This window comes from Lampetra planeri, chromosome 6 (assembly GCF_965212315.1).
Source record: "Lampetra planeri chromosome 6, kcLamPlan1.2.h2, whole genome shotgun sequence".
NCBI classification, from domain to species: Eukaryota; Metazoa; Chordata; class Hyperoartia; order Petromyzontiformes; family Petromyzontidae; genus Lampetra; species Lampetra planeri.
In genome coordinates, this window is record NC_136112.1 from 6,092,866 (window position 1) to 6,115,379 (window position 22,514).

Below are 22,514 nucleotides of genomic sequence, written 5' to 3' on the forward strand. Positions count from 1 at the left end.
ACTGAATACAAGAAGAGAATAAGCTACTGTGTTAAATAAGGTCACTTTGTGTAATCACCATACTACAGCCCAAATGTACAGCGCTGCAAATAACACTGAACTGTGGATGAGATACTTCTTCATCCTTGCTCTCAAGAACACAGTAAAGTTACATGGGCACAAGTCTGGCTTGACTTATCCAACTACAAATAGCATTCACAATAATGCAAGTGGTAGGCTTCATTGTTAACTAGGCCTCATATTTATCGTAACAACTTAACGGCATTATAAAGGCATTTACAGCATTATAACTGCAATCCTAACATTATAACAGCATTCCAAGCATTATAAGAACATAAACGAACTTACAGACAATGCTTCTTAAAGTACAACAATGAACAGATGCACCCGTCTTCACTGAGACGCTAATTGTGCCTCCATTTTGTACTCTTTGTAATGGCTGACACACCTGCCTTGCCTCATGGCTTCGAGACCCTTAACTCGAAACTTTCTGGTCACGTGACCAAACTCAACACCATCATATCAGGAAGTTCCTATGTAAACACACCCCCATAGCTGGCGTGGGGCAGAACAATGGCTCATAATGTTAAATAGAAAATGTAATCAGAGCTCTAGTGCAACCACATTACCATATTGCAATTCTGTGGATGGAATTTGAAATTCATGTCGAAGTGGAATGTTGCTGAAAACGTAAAATATTAATCGTTTACAGCCCCTTTCTCAACATACTCTTGGATGAAGGCCTCTCTCCATGCCATTGTGTCAGGCTTGGGGGTTGTTTGATCATCCTTCTCTATGCTGACTCGTGCAAGTTGGCGAACGTTTGCATGCTTATGAGCAGTTCAGATAATACGAATGATGTTCGCTGTGGCCGCAAATCGAATTAAGGTTGCTGGGTTCATAATGCAATGCAATAACCACTGCGCCACCGATCTATACCTGATTTAGTATTGCATGGCCTGATTCAAAATACAGATGCATAACTGGAGGGAAATTTAGTCTACAGCCAATAAAGTGCCGTGAAAATGTAACTCTACACGCTTTATAATTGTCTTTATTAAGTGCAACTTTTGATTTAATATACAGTATATACTGCCTATACATCACCATTCATGTGCAGGTGCTTGGTGGATTAGAACAGAGCAGAATGGCGAGCGGTGATGGTGGCTTGGGGAGGCCTTCATTCAGAAGTGGATTGACCATGTCTGACGATGATGACATATGAATACGAAGTGAAAATTTGCTTCATAATAAAGTGTGATAGCTGTATTTATAATCTATAAAGGACACTGTCAACAAACATGGGTAATTTTTCAAGTTGGCAAATTTGGACCATGAGCACAGCACACAATCACCTACACTTCTTTCAATGTTGCCACAGGATCTTTAATGAGCACGATGAAGCATATGGCGCATATTTTATGGTCAATATACCCGCAGTATTAGCCAGGGCGGCCTGCCGGATTTGGCCCGCAAACCTCTGCAACAAGTGGCGGATGAGCTACCGCTTGGCCATGTTTATAAGACACGCCCTCTCTGTACATCTCTAAATTTTGACACTCACTCGTGAGAAATTTAGCAGTGTTCATACGTTTCTATTTCACACACTCAATTCGCGCGTGAGAAAATAAAGTTTTCAGGATATTCTATAATATCAAGGAATTAAAAGTATGATGAACGCAAATTCTTGATTTAAATACGTAACGGAAACAAAAATGGTTTCTTCATTATTAACGCATTTCAATGCCAACTTTAATTGACAGTCACTCAGCTCAGATTTAATGTCCGATGACTTCCAAGGCCTAGGTTTAACGCTGACCAGAAGTTGTTGTAAAATGTCATGTGTGCTCTGTTTGAAGACATGATCTCCTTCACATATGGATCAGCACTGACATTGTGACATTTATTTAGTATTCTCAACCCACTATGGCTTACAGAGCAACAAAGGTGAAGATCGATATGTTATCAATCACAGCTTATGCTTTAAAATTGAGTAGCAAAAAACATTGGTATTACGGGATATAATACATCCTTTATTGTCACGGTTTCTTACTTTGTCTTAATAAATATTGCGATTGGAATTGTGATTGGTTGCCTTAAGATGTGGCCGTGCCATTCTTGCAAAGGGCAAGATCTATTGAAGGGGAAAAAATATCGAAAATTGCTGTTAGTTAAAAAATAAATCTTCATCGCCATCAACCTATGAACGAGGGTCTTGTCAAGTGATAATTTCAAAACAAGGCATTAGATGAGAAAATAAACATCCTAGATCCTACAAGCCTTACACTGCACTGTGAATGGATGCACCCAGCTGTTATCAATGTGGGCTTTCATCCAACTTTCAACAATAATTTATCTTCATAAAAAAAACATTTAAAAATGGTTAATTGATTGATTTTGGCAAGAATGAGAGGCGATGTGTTAATAACATTATTCATTTCCTAAAAGAGTTATGTACCATATATAATCACTTTACAAGGTCCAACGTACAGGAATTGGTGATTTGTTTCATGTGCGCCAGGATGCTCAGTGGTAGAGGGATGCCTGACGATCATAAGGTTCATCTTCTTGGTTCTTTCGGAAAAGTCACGTAGAAGGGAAATAATAAAATAATAAAAATACAATATAGTAAAATACAATTCTCACGACGTTTCGGCCACAACGCAAGCAGACGCTGTCTTTCCGACAGACCTGTTCTTCACCTTAGGACGGCTGCTTGCGTTGTGGCCGAAACGTCGTGAGAATTGTATTTTACTATATTGTATTTTTATTATTTTATTATTTCCCTTCTACGTGACTTTACCGAAAGAACCAAGAAGATGAATCCCTGCAATCACGAAAGCTTTAAATCGAAAAAAAAAAGATCACGAGGTTGTGATTTCAAACCCTGGCTGGAGGGGAGGGGTTGATTTTTTTTTCTAAAGGGCTGATCAATTGTTACCACTTCGTGGGGCAAACAACATTGGTTGTCCTTTGGATAGACTTGTCCTCGCCATAGGAATTGAATTTCTCCTCTTGGCTCAGGCCTGTGAACAGGAATGAGCACAGCCTCAATGCCCATTTAAGCAGGTAATCACGTTGTCAGTGATGTTTGCACACTGAATTGCCATTGTATCAGCGCACTTACCGAATCATTCTGCACGTGTGTTTTTCACATATGACTCAAAACACGATTTGTCTCAAAGGATTCCAAAACATTCATTGCCGACCAATTCAAGTGCGCTTTTTAAACTTTTTCAAAACATAATCCTTAACAGCTCTAAATGTCAAATATAAGCTCAGTAAATAACGTGGGAAGGTAGTGGCTGCTAACAACAAGAGTCCATTTGAGGAATACAATCTCAGTGTTGCCTGTTGTTTGACCAAGAGAGAAAACACAAAAGATTTATTGCACTACTATGCTGCTGCAAGTTAGGATTAGTCTTTCACCAAAGGTAAGAGGAGCCCCTGGGGTGCTTTTTCATGCCGGGTGGCAGTGGATACTTTGATTGTTTAACCATTTTTATTTTCAAAGACAACCCAAGATGGAATGGAAAAATCTCAATTTGCTGCCAGAAAAATGCTTAGAACTCTTACCTTGCACATCTTTTGTGAAATCTAAGCTTTTGATGCATCTTTTACACGTTTATATACGCACTGGCAATAGTGCCTGTAGTCGGGAGCGTAATTTATTGCACGGTATTACACTCGCGATTCTCTGGTCAGCACGCACGTGTATTTTGTTGTGGCCGGGTCAGGGCAAGCGGTAATGATGGTATGTGTTGCATTGAATTCACTCGGGAGGGAGGCTTGAAAATATGGGAGCAAAGAAGTCTTTAGTGGGCTCTGGTCACTTAAACAAAGCCAAGTTGCTTGTGGCACAGTGTTGCCTTAAATGATCATGACACAGATTATTGGTCTCAACAGACACATCACCTTGTGATGAAGGCCGAAAGAGGACGCTGTGTTGGTTATGGCATTGGGAGTTGAGACCTTGGCATAGGCAGTAAGTCGGGGGAATAATCGATGCGGTGATAGTGTCAGTTAGGAGCCATCCAGTACGGGCCAAGATAATTGAAAATGTTAGAAGCCCAGCACCCATGGGGGCCTTAGGTTGAATATTACTGGCATGCCTCTCTTGCCTATTTCTATATTGGTCTGCTGGCCGTTTCAGAAATTCTGCCTTGCTGCCCTGCGTTAATTATAATGAATGCATGTTTCATTCTGTGGCCTAGAAAAGATTGTTAGCGTTCAGTTTTAGCTGTTGCAGAGAGCTAGCTGTGAATTAACGTGTTTTTTTTACATATTTAACATTTCTACACTGCTGAACATTAAAACGATTGCAGTTTTGACTCTTTACTTTTAATTTGTATACTCTCAAGTCGTACCAGAAAGAGTGATCAAGGAAATGGCAATAAATGTGATGTGAATAATTTAAATGGTTTCAAGAAGCCAACACTGTACTTATTATATTAACATAATTTACACTTTGCCCTCTGATGTTTAAGTTTTTTTTCCGAAATTCTAACATGTTGAAACTTAAATCTATATCACTTACCTTCAGTTCCATTAAGATAATGAGTCCTAACACAATAATATGTCTTGGAATGTTACGGAATTGTGGCATGTCATTTGGTACATATACACCGCATATTTAAATCAAATTCCTGTCCTCGCGCGGATCACCTTGTTAAATATGAGACGTACCGAAATGTGTGGAACAATGATTACAATAGTTACGTCTCATTCTTAAATGAGGTGTTAAAATGGATAGCCATCTGCTGTCTAATGCTTTAAAGCAGCTCGTCATGTGAGTTATAGATATTGCTACGGTGCTGCATTTCCTCCATGTGCATTACCTGTATATAAGCTCTTAAACGCTATTGATGCATTAAGAGAAACATAAGAAACGTTGTTTACTCTCATTACAAGTAATATGATGATGTTGCATTGACAGGCACAGCTGTTTGTAAACAACAACGTTATCTTCATTTTGTAGAAATGTGTTTGGTAAGCAGGTATTGCCAACTCTGCATATTGTTGAGCCGGTTCCACGTTGACATTTGAGATGGTTGTGACATGTGAAAACAAAAACACTTTTAAGGGATGAGAACAACAGTTCTGCATGAGATTTATGTTCCCTAGTATCAGTGATATATTGGATAACAACAACTCCCAGAGCATGTTTCGATCACACTAAAGGTTACAGTTGATAATGGGATAAACCTATCATTGAATTTCTTCAATCCGAATAAAATACAACGTAATAGAAATACCACAATTTATTTTACGTCATGTAACCTGTAGCATACAATGTCCACGGTCATACATCACCTACATTTGCCGGAATGTGATGTTTTATTCCAGTGACATTGGATACACCACTTTGCATCGCACCAAAAAGCATGGCTTATGTTCATGACTGCCTCTGTGGTCAACAGTATTATATTACAGATATGAAAATGTAATACATAGTAAATAAATAAACTCTCAACATATACGTCAATGACAAAGCCTTAAAAGTCAGAATCTATTAAAGGTGACATTTTGGCCAATTGCTATCACAGCAACATCACCAGTTTATCAACAGTTGGTAATATATTGGTGTAGAAATAAATTGACATTTACAGTACTTACCAATTTGCTGGGTTCTGAGCCAAGTGCGCTAACATGCGCATACACACACGCAAAGCGATGCTAAAGTGTGTAATGCTGTCTCGTAAAGCTCTGCAGGGCCTTGCATTATTGCCAAACTGTCTGCAACTTGAGAGCTGGGTTGTGAGAACCACAGGAGTGGAGTACAATATTCTGGACAACAGAGAAAATCATGCGACAGAGTACAAGAAAAACTGTGGAATTATTTTTTTTATAAAACAAAATAAATGGCATTGCTAAGAGGAGTCAACCTGTATTTTCTCCCAGGTGTGATTAGCAATAACAAATCATGACAAGGTTATTACTCCATTTGCCTTGTGTTATGAATGCCTGTATGTTGAACTTCTTTTGCACCGTATGTTGCCAACCATGCTATTCGGAGGTGCGGTTGGTTACTTATTATGGTTACGGATGGGTACTTATAACCACATCGTTGATTGTCATGTAAGCAGCGAGGTTGCATTCAATATAACTGTGCATTTGCTTGAGTTGAGCGATTCTAGCCAATCGTCTTATTTAAATGTTGTCCTGGTGTGTGTGTGTGTTTTTTAGGTGCGGTCAATATCAGCAGCACTGGTCCTCAGCAAAAACCTGTGTCGCAAGGCAACGATTACATTTATCCTCGCTACACATTTTTCAATGCTGAGACCGCCTTCTTCCTCAAGAAGAGCAGGCAAGATGCAATAGAAGACGCCAGTCTGCAGACCCTATCACAGCCCGTGCTCTTTCTTGGCACGACCAAAGCACACTACGGTGTGAATGTGAGCTACGGCCCATTTTCTGCAGGGCAAACAATATCCAGTGACCTTCTGGATATGCAAAGCGATGTGTCTTTTATCGTGAGAACCAACTGGAAGATCCACGCATTTGTGACGGAAGATACAATTTTCTCTGACAAAGCCAAGATACAGGTTCTCTTCTACATATCCGAACGGGACTGGGATGACGGAGAGGACGTTAAAAAACTCCCGTGCATTGTTCTTCATGCGTTTCTTGATGTGCATGAAGCGAGGACTGTGTGTTCGCTTGGAAATAATCTGGGAATGTGTTTGGCAGAGATGAGCCTGCCATATTTTTGGAATGAACTTTCTGGAAACGACAAACATCCACATTCCAACCACATGTCGGCTGGCAAAACCGTGGAGTTGTACTATAGTCTACAGTCATCCAACGATGCTCTCAATTGCACTCAAGGCTCCCATGATAAGGCAACAGTAGCCCGGCCCATTAAGGATGGCATGAGTAATATAAAGCAAGGATTAAACTGGGTTTCCAATGTGACTTTGAAGAAAGCTTTAGCTCGTATGAATACCCGAGAGGTATTACTGGACGGAGATATTTCAATTTCTCTCCCCATTAAACCCCTTCGCCCGCAGGAGATCATCCACGTCCCAGTGAAACTTCTTAAAAATTCAACAGTGAACCACTTCACGCTGAGGTATGAGACACACAGAGCAAGGCTTCCAAACTCTTGTGCTTATAACATTCCGTAATGCGTTGTTATTCTTGTTGCCAAGTCGTAAATCTCTGAGAGAAAACCATTTAAGATAACGTTTTCTAATTTGTTAATTTGGTAACCTTCTACTATATCATGAGACTGCTGTTCGCCTTTTGGCGTCCTCTGGTCTAACACTGTTTGAGACAAGGCTCTAAAGAAAGCTTTCTCTGGTGTGGACCAATCAGTTTCAAAGACAATGCATATACTACCAGAGCATGTTTTTTTTGTTTGCATGTTCACCACAAGTATATGTAGTTAATGCAAACATGATTCCTTGGAAAATGGTTTCAGTTTGGTGTTTTAACATCTTATCACCTGCTTTATTGCCAGAAAGGGTAAAACCTATTCTTATATTTCTCACGACCGTTCTCTGATGCGTTTTCGGGTTGTACAATGTGTAGTCCGTCATGCCATCATGCCATACAGCACAACCACCAAAACCTATGTGCATTACTGTTGCTTAAGCTTCTAAAAATGTCATTCCATGATAATTTGACTTTGTATTTTTAAAATACCAGTTTCATATCCACAAATGTGCTGAGAAGCATAAAACAATATTTGCTCATCTCTAATGACATTTCAGGTTTCAGTTGTCAGACAGCAAGACAAAGGTCTTGTGTGTAGACGCTTAAGAGTGCCAGGGCAGCTCACGCATGATCTACAAACACAGCTATTTGGTGATCTCCAGTTGAGACACCAAGGGAGCACAGATGTCGCAAAACATTGTTATTTAATTGCATAGGCTATAAATTCCAACCATTAGCTGTTGAGGTCCATTAGCTAGAAGCATGGCTCCTGCCATTTCCATGCACATATGGTGCTATATTGAGTTGGTATTGATTTGAATTAAGCGTGCCACTGAAGTTTCATAGTAATTTGGCGAAATCAAATTCGCTCACAATGTTCAACCAGAGTTAGACATTATTTGTAATGAATACAGCAATTTTTTGTAAAAGTTTCTTGTAAAAATGCTTGAATAAAATTCTAATGTTAGCACCTTGGCTTAAATCGATATTTTTTGTCAAATTAATGAGACTTGTGCGAGTAAAATATGACATTTCGAATTTTGTAATATTAAATTGTAATCAAAAGCTCTTTGTGTAACTAACTGCTGGATGATGGCATCTCCATGTCATGTCAGTCGAGGGTTTTTCTCTTACCATACTTAACCAAGCTGGGCAGTGTGTGGAGGTAGCCCAGGACTGATCCAGATAGTGATGCTTAACCATTGTGTCAATGTAACGACCTCCAGTTGAGATTGTCCAATGTAGGAACGTATTTCGCATATTAAATTGTAAAACTGCAATAGATCACACGACTAAATGTTACGGAATTGATTCATAATTAGTTTATTTCGGGATAGAGCGTGTAGGCATGCCATTATTTTCACGAAAACCCTCCACCATCCTACAGAGCCAATAAAATCAGGTTGTCACGTGGGCAAAGATGCCCCTTTTCTATATTCTTTGGGTCTGTCGGTAAAGTCACATGACTTTACAGAAAGACCCAAAGAATATGAATTCCTGCAGTCATGAAAGCTTTAAGTCAAGAAATATGCACTTTGATTAGATTTTTCAGCAAACTAGAACGCTCAAAAGTGCCCAATTTTGTTTACAACATACAAGCATAAGCGTATTATGAGGCATAAGCTTATAGATTGCAATTTAGGGGCAGATCAGTTTAAACATTTTGAGAATGGCAGTTACGACATTACTCCCATTTCTATCTTTTGTAGTTTTAAAGTTCTTAATGTCGTGTGGATTAACTTTGATGGCAAACATTATGAAGTATGCATGCCATTCTTAATGCTAAGGAGTAACACGCACACAGAATGTGAACAGTGGAGGTAAATGATAGATATATGAATGGTAATGTAATACAGTTTAATTATCATGTTTCATTCCAATTTTCATTAAAGATATTTTTAAAAATATGCAATGAATTTTATGTTATCTTTTTCATGAGCAATCGTCGGTATATAATATTAAAACTCTGGGTAACATACTCTGAGAAAGTGAGTTTTAATTCTACAAAGTACTAGCATATATTTTCATATTTTAAAACGTTAATATTTTATGAGGTCGAAATCATGGTATTACTAAGTATTTGTTATTGCATATCATGTGACTCAAACATCCCATTTTGCTCCATACTTGTTGAACATTACAGATTATCTGTGCAAGAAGAAACATTAAATATCGTGTTTTGTCTGTGCAGGTTAAGAGAATATTCATGAACTATGGGGATAAAAACACACACAAAATGTATTTTGCATAGTGTAAGTTCAGAAGTGCTTGTTCAGCACAACACCACGAAACTTTATTCACAGTAAATAATTAAGAAGAAATAAACACGAGTGTCAGCAATGTAGCTTCAATGCTAGCCTAATTATGCGTGAGCAAAGCACTAATGTTTACTTTCACACCAGACCTTTGTGCCATATCCTTTAACCAATATACCTTTTTGTAAAATAGTGGATCAAACGGTTTACAAATTACATTGCATGTGGTCCAAGTCTTTTTTTCCCCTTTGTAAATTTTTTATTATGCATGAGACTTCCTTTCATATCTTCTTTATTCAATTCAGTATTCTTCCTTCACCTAACCCTGATTCCTCAGCTGGGAAGACAAGATCCACGAACCCACTCTCTACTTTTACACACCTCCGATTAGCACGGTTGGCTCCGTACGGTGCGAAATTAATTCAGCATACATACCTCTGAGGTATCCAATGTGGTAGATATCTGAGCTTGCATGGGAAATGTTAACATACCTCATTCCATGGTGTGGCAGATGATATCTGGTAGAAAAGTAGCCATCCCTCTCTCGGTGTTCCAAGTGCCTGTGGTTACAGAAGACCCATCTGCCTTTGGTGATGCTATTATTACCCAGCTTCCTCTGACTGTTGTGGTGTCACTCCCATTACCGGAAGACTCGTCTTCCCTGCGCGATGCTGTGCTTAACCAGGCACCCTGTTACCTGTCATTGTGTCACTGCCACTCCTGGGAGGGAGGGTTCAGTAACCCCCTCTCTATCCGCGAGGGTTACGTTCTTGAAAACACTCACGAATGCAGAATTCGCGAATGCAGAAACCCTTGTTCCAATGGGGGGAATGGGGGGAATGGGGTTACGTTTCTGGTACGAGTGAACAAAGAGGGGGAGGGGGGGTAAATGTTAAATAGTAATGGCAACGAGAAATAAATAATATACAATTAAGAACAATGTGTTGTTTTTATTCACTTTGATAATGATGGTTTAACGCAATGGGGGTTGGTGGTGGTGCTGATGATGATGAATTTCGAAGGATGACTCTTCGTGCAGGTGTTTGATGACAATGCACAGTTGTTATCGATGCAGCACTCTGGGGAGCATTGGCCACAAGCACTTTCCCCCGACTGCGTTCGCTATCGCTTTGAACGGACTCGTTCGTGCCAAAACTATATGAAACGTATAAATGAGTCGACTGCCGGAGCGCATGAAGTTTTAAAAAAGAGCGTTTTCAGAGCGGCATTAACTGCGAGGCTGCAGACGATGCGGTGGTGGTGAGCTGTATGCAGGAGATCGTGAGTTCGATCCAGACCCTGACACCTGTATATTTGGAGTTTGCATGTTCTCGTGGTCGTTCTAAATTTTTTCCCCGGATCTTCCCTCCACATTTAGAATCAACACTCGTTTTGAGTATTTAGCTGCTATACATTTCCACATGTTAAGCCACCTCATTGAGCTATCATTTGTGGCCAGGTCGTTCCTAAAAAAAAGAGCTATATGGCTAAGTAGGCCTTATCTGGTAAAATAAAGAAATACATAGTTTAGTTTTAGTCTTGACTGCAGAGGACAACACCTCTCTTTCCGCGTTTTCCCTCGCACTGCCCGACTTTGAAATGATCTTCCATCGCCTCTTTTCCCAAGCCTTTATAACCTTGCTCCATTCAATAAACGTGTTAACTCGTTTATTACAACTTTGATCGTGCTGTTTATTGCTGGCCCCTTGACAATTTGGGCCCTTGGGCCTGTGCAAGTGTATTTAAATTAAATGAGTCGAGAATTATAATAATGATGATGGTATTAATAAATTATGTGCATTTCACACCATTCTTATGTTTGCAGGGATGTCACGAAGGCGCTATGCTTCACAGGTGAACATAGTCCGTCTGTACGCAGCGACGTTGTTAAACAAGTGCAATAATAATACTTGTAGAATTGAACATATTTTTTTAGGACAAAGAGAGGTAGAAGATTTAGAATGGGAGGAGAAAGAAGGCATTTTGGGGAGAGGCGGCTATAGTCTACACCGACATTTAAGAGGGGCACATTTTATCCCAAGGGTAGATGATAAATCCTTCATGGTGTATAAAATATCCAGTGAGAAGCATCATGGGGGGCCAAGACTGATTCCAGAAGGCAGCTGCCCCTGCTGCTACAACATTTTGCAGGTCCCTGAGAGTCAACGTAAAGGATTATGATTTACGAGTAGGATGTTGCAGGAGGGGTACAGAGATGGAGATATGAAGGGAATATTAAAAGGAGAGACGTATGAGCACATGTGTACATAGAAGTAAAGTGAGTTGGAGATGCATGTGGTGGGAGGGTAGCACGCTACTAATGAGCGATTTTTCTAATTATTATCAAAACACAGTCGTGCACTTTGGCAGAAGGTTCTGGTTTCGATCCCGACCCTGAGGCCTGCTCTAATATTTGGTGTTTGTATGTTCTCCCCGTGATCGCGTGGATTTTTGTCCAAGTCCTCCGGTTTTTTCCCTCCACATTTATAAACATGCATTACGAGTATTTGGCTGATATATATATTACCACGTAATAAGCCACTTCGTTGAGCTGTCATTTGTATCCAGATCGCTTTTGAACAAGAGCTATAAAGCTTAGTGGGACTTACCTGGTAGAATAAAAAATAGTTTTGTTTATAGAATTATGCCATTTATTTACACGTAGCTATTAAACTTCAAGACAAAACACACTTCAAACATTAATGATAACGAACACCATGATAACAATTTATTAACAGATGTTGCAATATATCATAAAATTAGTAGGCACTAAATAGTAAACTACAATGCATTGTTTTTATATATATGTCCATAGAACAAAATCTACATTTGCATTATCCCACAGTCTGTATACGTCTTGCCTGATGCAACTGTCTTAGCAATGAGTTACTTAAGTATCAGCACATGACTAGCATTATGACTTTCACTGTACTTAAATAAATACATTTAACATTTTCTTTTTGGTACATTAGAAACATTTCAAAATGTGCGTTTTTTTTCTTACGAGTTGATAATCATCCATATAATATTGTGATTTCTGGTGCTTATGAGAACACAGATACCACTGACATTATTGATTAAATATTAAAAAAATACTTTAGGATATTGGAAGCCTCAAACACACAGCTCTTGGAGTGATGGACATCACCTCCAAGCCATTTTAACAGAATGTGATCTAATATTATGAATATGAGATAAGTGATATTCAGCAAAATATTAGGCATCATGGGCCTTTGAAATGTTGACAATGCCACCGAGTGGGTTCCAAACAAGTTTCAACATGCCAATGCATCACACATTTATACATAATCAAGACGTTTAGTGATCTTAAGTAGAGGATACTGCTGTGGTGCAATGGGTAACACATTTGAATTGCAATCCAGAGGCCAATGGTTCGATTCGGTTTCTTGAAATATTGGGCATGTTTTAAATACTGCAATCTCCCTCGCCTGTCTACTTCGCAGTACATATAAACGTGTACACCACAATTAGTCGATCGGCAAGTAGCGTGTGATGGGGGAAAATGTGGGTACTCCCTCTAGTGGAATCCTTTCAACCAGCAGTGATGTGTGCAAGTTATTGCAAGATTGCACCTTTAACTTTTATGCAACAAAGTATTTGGCATCATAGGCTTTTTAAATGTTGACAATTTTACCCAATTAGTTCCAACCACGTTACAATGTGCCAATGCACATTGACACAAAAACAGTAATTTATATCCGATGTTACGTAAAGTTTTAAACAATAAATTGTGACCTACAGCAATAATTTACAGCCCCCTGTAAAACCACCGGTAGATGAAGGTCACCCCAGAATTCGTTGGCCGTGGTTTTTTTTTTAACCATACTTCACCGTGTTGATCCTTGTGGGTTGGTGAAGTGAACTGCCCAGGGCCGATTCGGATGTCACCCACCGCTTATGTTAGTGAGTTAGTTAGTCCGGGAATCAAACGGAGGCTTTATGATCTAATCGGCACAAAATAAGTACATACTTGGTCAAACAGTAATTTTAAAATATTGGCCTCAAGGTAGGAATGCTACAGCAAGAATAATTGTTGTTCCAGTTTCCGATATCGCCTTGACATCATATTGTTGTCCTTTTATTCCAACTTCAAGATGATTCAGTGGCAGAGCGAACTGCTTACAATCAGAAGATTTCTGGTGCAAATCTTGGTTTGGGGTTGACTCATCCGATCATCCACGTGGTGTCGTTAAAATGAGTACCACTTTGTGGGGAAGTCAGTCAACATCGGTTTCACTATGGAATGTGGAATGTCCACCAGTGGCTTAGGGCAGTATACAGGAGATGAGAACCACCTTCATGGTCATTTGAGCAAATATATCACTTTGATTCTAGATTTGAAGCTTTCGTGACTGCAAGGATTCATACTCTTAGGTTTTTTCGAGAAAGTCACGTAGGTAAAAATAAATAATAAATAATAGAAATAATTGAAATAATAATAGAACTAAAATAATAAATCACGACGTTTCGGGCGCAACACAAGCGTCCGTCATCAGGTGGGACAACCACAGTTGCCCACTACAACAATTGTTTCTTGCTGTGGTTGTCCCACCTGATGACGGACGCTTGTGTTGCGCCCGAAACGTCGTGATTTATTATTTGATTTCTATTATTATTTCAATTATTTTTTACATAGCATTTATTATTTATTTATTTATTACCTGCGTGACTTTACCTAGAAAACCTAAGAGTATCTTTGACTTTGACATAATTGTAGAGACAATTATTTGCCAATAAAGTGTTAATCTTATGTTGTACTATGAAACAATAAGCGACTCTGAAACCACGAGTGCAATGGAGTATAGCACGAATACTATTTGAGTGTAATTATAACGGAGAACATTATAACAATTACTTAAAAGGAAATATAAGGACAGTTATGTGTTACATGACTGCTGCTGAATAACCAAACGTCAGGAACAGTTGGTTGAATAAATATTAAAAGAGCTTTCTCTGGGAACGTGAGAAAAGAATTTTCCCGATTGCAGCCATGCCAAATGCTTGAGGGCTAATTATTTACATTTGTAATGTGTGCTTCCTCAGTACACTTGTTTATACAGATAATTTGAGTATGACAAACATGTTAATTATTGAACGTTCTAATTAAGGCGAATGTTTTGGTTACTCATGTCCGTTGTGAACTCACAATAGCTTTCCTTCTTTCATACCTGACACGTTTTGAATAAGCAGAAGAAGATAGTGTTTTGTGAAGCGTAACTTACATTTAGCTAACGGCATTTTTGTGTCCTTGAAATGTACTTCCCAATTAATATAACACACTTAACGGGCATTTATGTGCGTAGAGGGATGCTGCCGCGGTCTAATCGTTAGCACACTGCGCTTGCAAGTTGGAGGTCACCGGTTCAGTCTCCTGGTGTGGTGGTTGAAACAATGTGCAAGTTTCTTTTAAATCCTCCCTCCTCTGTCCACTTAGCAGCTTAAATGGGTACCCCGCATTGAGTTTGATCAGCAGGTTGCGTGTCATGAGGTCAAGTGCGGGTACTCCCATCTCTACCGATACGTCTGGAACTCTGGAGGGGCTCTTTAGAACTCAGAGGATTGAAATGTCGATCCTGATCAGATCCTTGGAAACATGGATCGGCTCAGATAGGATTAGAATTAAACTATGGTCCAAATTTAAACCACGTCATCTGGTAAATTAGGACCGAAACTGCGTGCCCCAGCTACTTATTTTTTTATACATAATACCTTTCCAATCCATGATCCAAGTAAAGTATGATATTCCTAAACCCGTGGATAAAAAAAACCCAATAGTGAAATGCCTACAAAATCAATATTACATAGTATCTATGGGCGACTACATCAATTTTAAAGGCACACAGTGAAAAAAAAAGACTTCAATCCTATATGGCCCCTCTGGGGAAGACACAGATTTGTGTGTTTTCTGTCACAAGGGCCCCGGGGAGCCTTGTAAGCAAGTCCCTCCTCTCCTTTTTCAGCCGATCTAATTTTTCTCTAATGCTCTGTAGCAGTGGCAAGAAAGCATTCATATCTGGCTGCACGAAGCTCAGGTCCATATCTTTCCCGCTTGTTATTGTTATTATTATTATTTTTATTTTTACACATGCTTAGTACACGGAGCTTCCAATGCAAGCATTGCAAAGTCAATAATCCAAATTAACCCTTGAGGAACCCCTCGGATTTGCTCTCTTGTCAGTCAAGCCAAGTGACCTTTCCAATGTTTTTCATGATTAAGCGATGCTCATTAACATGTAAGAACACACGTGGAGGCATTGCATATTGTCTTACATTATTTTTTCTAAATCTATTGGTGGCCACAATTGAACGATATTTACCCTTGATTTAATAATACTAAAGGTTTTGTAATTTAAAAACAGTATTGTGTAGTCCAAAGTGAATCCAAATAATAATGTAATGTGCATTTATATTGTATCGTGTATTTGTTAGATATGTTTGCAATATACAATAAAGATTCATTCGAAATTTCAGGTGAGAGAGAAGAAGACGGTTGCTTGTGTGGCGATCAAAACGTCGTGATCTGTTATTATTTTTCTGCCTACGTGACTTTACCGAAAGAACCAAAGAGTGTAGATGTAGGAGTTATGCAAACAAATCAATAAATGTACAGTTGTTTTAAAATATATACATCAGATTTATGGATGTAAAAAATATACATGTCCCTGGCAAAGATGATTTTATCATTATTGTACGCTTAAACGGTAAATGCAACTGCATTGTATCTTTAAGAAAAAATTGTCTGTGGACAAATCATTCCAGTTACTTCAGGATTCAGTGAAGGTGTATTAACAGGTGAACAAAAACAGATAATGTACATACATTGACGAAGATAAACATTTTATACAGCTAAAAATCTACATGGTCTGCATACCTGAGATCCACATACTGTATTTGCGACTGGATCCTGTCATCATCATCATCAGGCATGATTAAAGGCCTCCACAAGCCACCGCAATCACCCACAGTCCTCCGATGTAATAATTCACTTAGCACCTGCACACGAGTTAATTTCGTCGCTCCATCTGAATTCCGTGGCTGCCACTCCATCATTATTGGATCCTGCACTAGTCACTAAAAACCCCGATGGACACTGCGGCCAGATTCACATATTGACAAAATGGTTGAAACACGTCACCATGGCAATTTGCCGCTATGTCGGTGATGGAGATATCGGCACGGTTTCATCCAAAATTGGACAAAAAGAAACGTTCACTGCCAATGGATGAAGCTGGCCCTAGATTTCAAATGGCGTTAAGTATTTTATATAATTCTATATAGGTGTAGCTCAATTATCAATGACTGTTTTTGTGTGCATATTTGGAATACCATAATGTTGACAATCAAACTGCCAACATTAGAGCCTCAATCTCTGCAGGTATGCAAAAACTCACACACACACACAAAGCAAAAATCCATTATATCGTCATACAGGTTCTCGATTCGAGTTTTGTTAGCGAGTATCTATCGGGGCCAGTATGGCACATAAAATATTGGTGTGGCTCTATCACCACGCCTTTGCTTTTCGAGAGATTATTTTAATATTTATAACGTCCCCAGGAGCACCAGGTATTCATGGACAAACCAAATAACCAGCGGTTGCCTAGAACAGGAATTGAACCAAGGTTACCAGATTTGTAGCACATTGTAACAAAGATCCCCCGTGTAGCCTTAACAGACTGTAGGGGCAAAGTGTTGTTAGCGAGCACCGATAAAGGCCGGAACGGCACACGAGGGGGTGGGGGGTGGCCAGCAACCACGCCCGGCCGCCTTAGTCTCCCTAGTGGCGATGTTTACACATCGCACTAGGTACTCATTTGAGGCTGAGTCGACCTAGGGGAGGTCCAGGACCGGTTCAGATAATCGTCACTGGTGTTGGCCGTGAGCGGGAATCGAACCGGCGTCGCCGAGGTTCATAGCGCAGCGCGCTAAATGCTAAACGCTACACTATCCACTCCCTACACACACACACACGTTTGGATTTTTTTCAGTATAAGCAATTTGACAAAGGGACGCAATATAAAGCGCCTACGTTTGATTGAACTCCAATTAGACAAGCGTTTACGAATGCCAAGTTGTTACGAAACCTGCATTGCATCTGAATGTCGGGGTTTTGGCCAATTACTAAATGTTTCTGCTTGGTCACAATTGTGAAGAAACTCTCTGTAACGTACTTACACGAATCACGTGACTCTGAACTTATTTAATCACGTCAGCCCTTGTCAACAAAGGTTGCATAAGAATACAACATCGTGGACTATAACCAGAGGTTTAACTCATTTTAATGCCGTAACTAATCAGGGTTGTGTATGTTTATGGATTACAACGTTACAAAAAAGTATGGCTGTTTGCATATCTACTCCAAGGGGTGAGCTTCGGATGATAACATTTCCGATTTCCTATTTTGATGTTTCACATTTTTTGGGATGATTTTTATTTTATAATAAATTAACGTGGATGAGTGTTAATAAATGATAATGTCAGTCTAAGAAGCAACGTGACACCACCTTTTGGGTGACAATAATCGAATTGACATGACTATAAATGATATAATTTCACCTGAAGTCTCCTTTTGGATCAATCCACAACTATATATTTTCGGATCATCTGAAATGTTGTATCCAGTCCTAATTTCCTGATTTTGTTTTGGATTACTCTCATCCAAAAATTGGCAATTCATGACTAGAATTGCAGAGGACATATATACGCTGTAATAAACGGAGATCTTTTCAGTGCACCCATAATTTACCAATATTTTTAAGTACCCTGTAAAAATCGCAACGGAAATCCCTCTCTGTGCATTTGTCATTTATTAATATTTCACCCGGGAGACTGCAAACCCTCCGATTACTTAAAAAGCCTGTGTTAATTGAATCATAACTGGCTGCATGGTCGGAAAAAAAGGTAATATTTATGATCACAATAACACAGTAATTATTATTATCGCACACCCACTTCACAAATTAACACATTTCTCTAGATCATTTGTCAACTCACCAGCACTTAATATTACGTGTTAAAAAAACTAATTATGCGCTGTTGCAGAGCATTCAGTGTTCATATGTTTAAATAAACAAAGTTACCCCCTTTTTAAAGCTTTCATGACTGCAGGGATTCATCTTCTTGGTTCTTTCGGTAAAGTCACGTAGAAGGGAAATAATAAAATAATAAAAATAAAACATAATAAAATAATTCTCACGACGTTTCGGCCACAACGCAAACATCCGTCCTCAGGTGAAAAACAGGTCTGTCGGAAAGACAGCGCAACAGAAATCCCTCTCTGTCTTTCTGTAGTACAGCACACCGGTGTGTTGGAGAGCCTGTTTCGTTCCTTATACAGAGGCGTAGATGTGGTGACCACACTTCCGCGCTCTTGCACAAAGTGGGGGGAAACTTCTCCACAAATCTGGCTGTCGCCTGATGATGCTAGTTGTAATTACTGGTGAAGCGTCATACTCAGATTGTAAATGTTGTGGCTTGGCTCTCCCACACACCGGTTAGTGCTGTACTAGTGACGAATTGGCATGTTCTGTTTACGTGACAACCCTTACTAGTTGACTGTGTTGGGTGGTGGCAGGTTTTAAAGACACATTTATATATTTACGAAATCTAACCTAAAAAAAAACCTCTTATGGATGATATTGGTCACGAAAGCATACGTGTTAAACAGAGTAAGACTTGCTAAATCAAATATAGTACTTCTGCTCTGCCAAATATTATGGGTAAGAACATTCCCTCTGTAGTTCAGTGGTAGAGTGATTAGCTCACAATCAGAAGGTTGCAATTCCGAATCCTAAATGGGAGTTGACTAAGTCCATCATCTTTCCAGGTTCGATGAACAGGTACCACTTTGTGGGGAAGTCAACAGTGGCTGTCCTATGGAGAAGCTCTCTCCTGTCATAGGAATAAGGACTTTATACCCGTGGATCATTGATGTGAACTGGCAATGAGCACTGCCTCAATGTTCATTTGAGCAGGAAATTACCTTGACTTTGACTATTCCCTTTACATGACAAAGCCGTGTAAAACCAATTTTGTACAAAAATTCATTACTCACCATTGCAGATGCTTCTGGGCAACACTTCATTTGTTCACTCAAAATGCTGTTTCATGCACGTGTTCACCAACATATTCGAGCTTGCCTAAGCATGCAGCAGAAACAGGAATGCTCACTCATCCATAACAGTTGACCAATGGGTGAGCATCCAACGACTGAGAATTTGTCTAAATACTAACCCATCCATCCGAATTCTATAAATATGTGCTTGGCCATTGACCTGACTGCCAACAATGCAGTAGTTTCCATGATTTACACATTCGCTGTTTTAAAAATGCATGTTACTTGCTGACACAGGTATACAGTATGGATGTGCTCATAATTTTCATTATATTAAAAAATATATGGCTTAGAAATAACATTTCACATTATCCCAATTTTTTTTATTTATCCTGCCAAGAGTGTTGTTACGTGACATAGGCATACCTGTCAACTCATACGGTTTACCCCGCATTCTTGTACAGGGAAATTGAGTTTTCAGATCCATACGGTGTACAGCCGTTTCAATACGGGCAAAACAAATGTCTATTTGTTTGTGTTTATCCCTTGTGATGGGACTTTGTAGGATGAACGTTGAGATTTATAAGGGCACGGGGTGACCAATAAGGTCTGAATTGGTCTCTAATAAGGTAGGCACTGATAAGGGGTTGACAGGTTTGCATAGGATGATGTCACTTTTGTTGGCACGAATATATTGTTAAATCATTATATAACGGTAATTGTCTGAAAGTCTGAAAAATATATTTGAACTTGTGCTTAAAAATCCACAACCCGCATTGTTTTAATCTGCAACTCATCGCTCTTGTGCAGTGTTAGTGCTACGCGAGAACGTGGCACCAATCTACAGAACGGAAACCCATCACACTGCTCACCATGAGAGGCCATGCTCATAAGCATTTTTATTGAGTTTTTCATGCACTGTAATAGCATGGGTTTCTTGATAAAAAAAATATAGTGCCATAAGTCTGCAGATGTTTTAAATTGCTGTACAAATGCACGCAATAACACGGCATAATTAGCGGTTAGAATTACAGCATACTCATCAGCGCTTTAGAGAATTTCAACCATGACTTGTTAGGCAACAAGTTATGTTTTGCCAACGTATAATCAAAGATTTCCCAATTTTTGATTTTGTAATGAGCTTAGGAGTAATATAAAAAGTGCTAAGTTTCTCTCTCATGTTATCCACAACATTTTTTCATATATTGTGAGCAGTTTATTATGCATTGCAGTCAATTCATAATCAACGTTTTTGGGTTTAGATCGCGTTATATAACGCGATCTAAACGCGTTATATAACGCGATCTAAACCCATTCATTGTGTAACATTGGTCGCGAAAGCCTACGTGTTAAAATGCATTGCAGTGTTTACTTTGTTTGATAACAATGTGTTGATATTTATCGCTGCTCATAATTTCAAATCACCTTATAATACCCACAATGCAGCTATTTCCAGAAGTACAATGTAAATTTTTTTAGTCAGGAATAAACCAGACATGCAGTGGCAAGTGTCTGCTGAACCGCATTTATGAACAAATATATTCAACTGTGGAATGCGTTTCATAAGGTGTTCACTATCGAAGCATACATTGAAAGAAGGTCTACCGTATTTTAACTTCCCCCAATATTCTTGGCACCTCTGGTGTGAACTGATTGTATTACTGTACGTACTGTAAAGCAATCACACATTCCGATTTGGTCAGGACAGTCTCAGTTTCCTGAAGATTCTGTGAAAACTGGGATTTTTGTTTCTACATTAACAATGTTTTCAGCCTCATGCAACGCTCATAATACAAGCGAGGAAGGCAGAATGATCAAAGTGAAAAATAGAGAGGTCATTCATTGTGTGAGCAGGACTTGTGGTGCGCTTCCAGCTCACCATTTGTCCCAGTTGTGCCTTCCAGAAATCTTAATTGAGCATGAGGCTAAAACTATTGAGAGCAGGAAATAAGCCTGGTTTTCACAAATGGTTCAGGACACCATTACAACCATTCTAAAACTGAGACTATCCTGGTTAAACCAGGAAGTTTTGTAGCTTTAATTCATGAACAAAAACACATTTGGCAAGGTAAATTAGCAGCTTGCTTTGCATGCCAAGATTACGAGTTCCATGGTCAACATGAGATATTTATGTAGTTAAGACGGCATTTAATATCGAATTTGTAAGTTGTATTAACTGTGAAGCAATGTAGATTGTTATCCGAACCATGTAAAATAAACTACACAAATTTGTCATGTACAGTTTTGTGGGACAGTGATTAGCACTATGAAACTGACTATTTGAGTTAAATTCCTGGCCATGGCTGACATCAGTGGTGACTGATACGTGAACTGGTCCTGGACCACCCTCCTCCATTCCACAACTCACAATGACCAGTGTGGTGAAGTATAGTCAAACAACCCCGAACATTGACATGGCATGGAGAGGCCTTCATCCAGTAGTGCACTGAAAGAGGATTCCAAATAATCATTTACCAAAATTTTTTTTCACGGGAAAGAATAATGTACATATTTTTTTTAATGTGCATACCTTTGGCTGATAAACTTAACTCAGTTAGCTCCCACCTATCCACCAACCCCATTGTCACCTGCAGGGATTTTGTTGGGAAAAGCTGAGCTATTTTACCCTCTCAACCACACCCCGTGACACTAACTTTGATACTCTTTAGGTCTTTCGGCAAAGTCACGTAGATAGAAAAGTAATAAAATAATAAAAAATCACGACGTTTCGATCGCAACGCAAGCAATCGACTTCAGGTGAAAAAATACAGCAGGCAGACTGCTGAGGCAGGAAAGCAATGTAGCGAGAGAGTTACTGCAGCCATAGGTTATATACGTTTGAGATGGGTACAACCCAAGAGTAAGTGGGCGGGGCTAGATGGAATTTGCAAGTAGATGTAAGATCGCAGAGCTAGGTATACCTCAGCCATTGTTTTGCTAGAGATTCGCATGTCAATCTGTCAATGTAACCCCACGGTTACGGTGCTGAAGAAGTCATTGTATTGCTCGAGATTAGAGATTAGCAT

The 22,514-nt window shown here is 39.3% G+C and overlaps 1 protein-coding gene across 1 annotated transcript in view; it reads left to right on the forward strand.

The window, feature by feature from the left end:
- LOC144719448 (transmembrane protein 132E-like) overlaps positions 1-22,514 on the forward strand; it is a 150,550-nt gene that overhangs the window by 22,764 nt on the left and 105,272 nt on the right. The window contains exon 2 of the mRNA XM_078595363.1: positions 6,187-7,072. Within this exon, the coding sequence (XP_078451489.1) occupies positions 6,187-7,072 (886 nt within the window). The remainder of the gene's footprint in view (positions 1-6,186; positions 7,073-22,514) is intronic.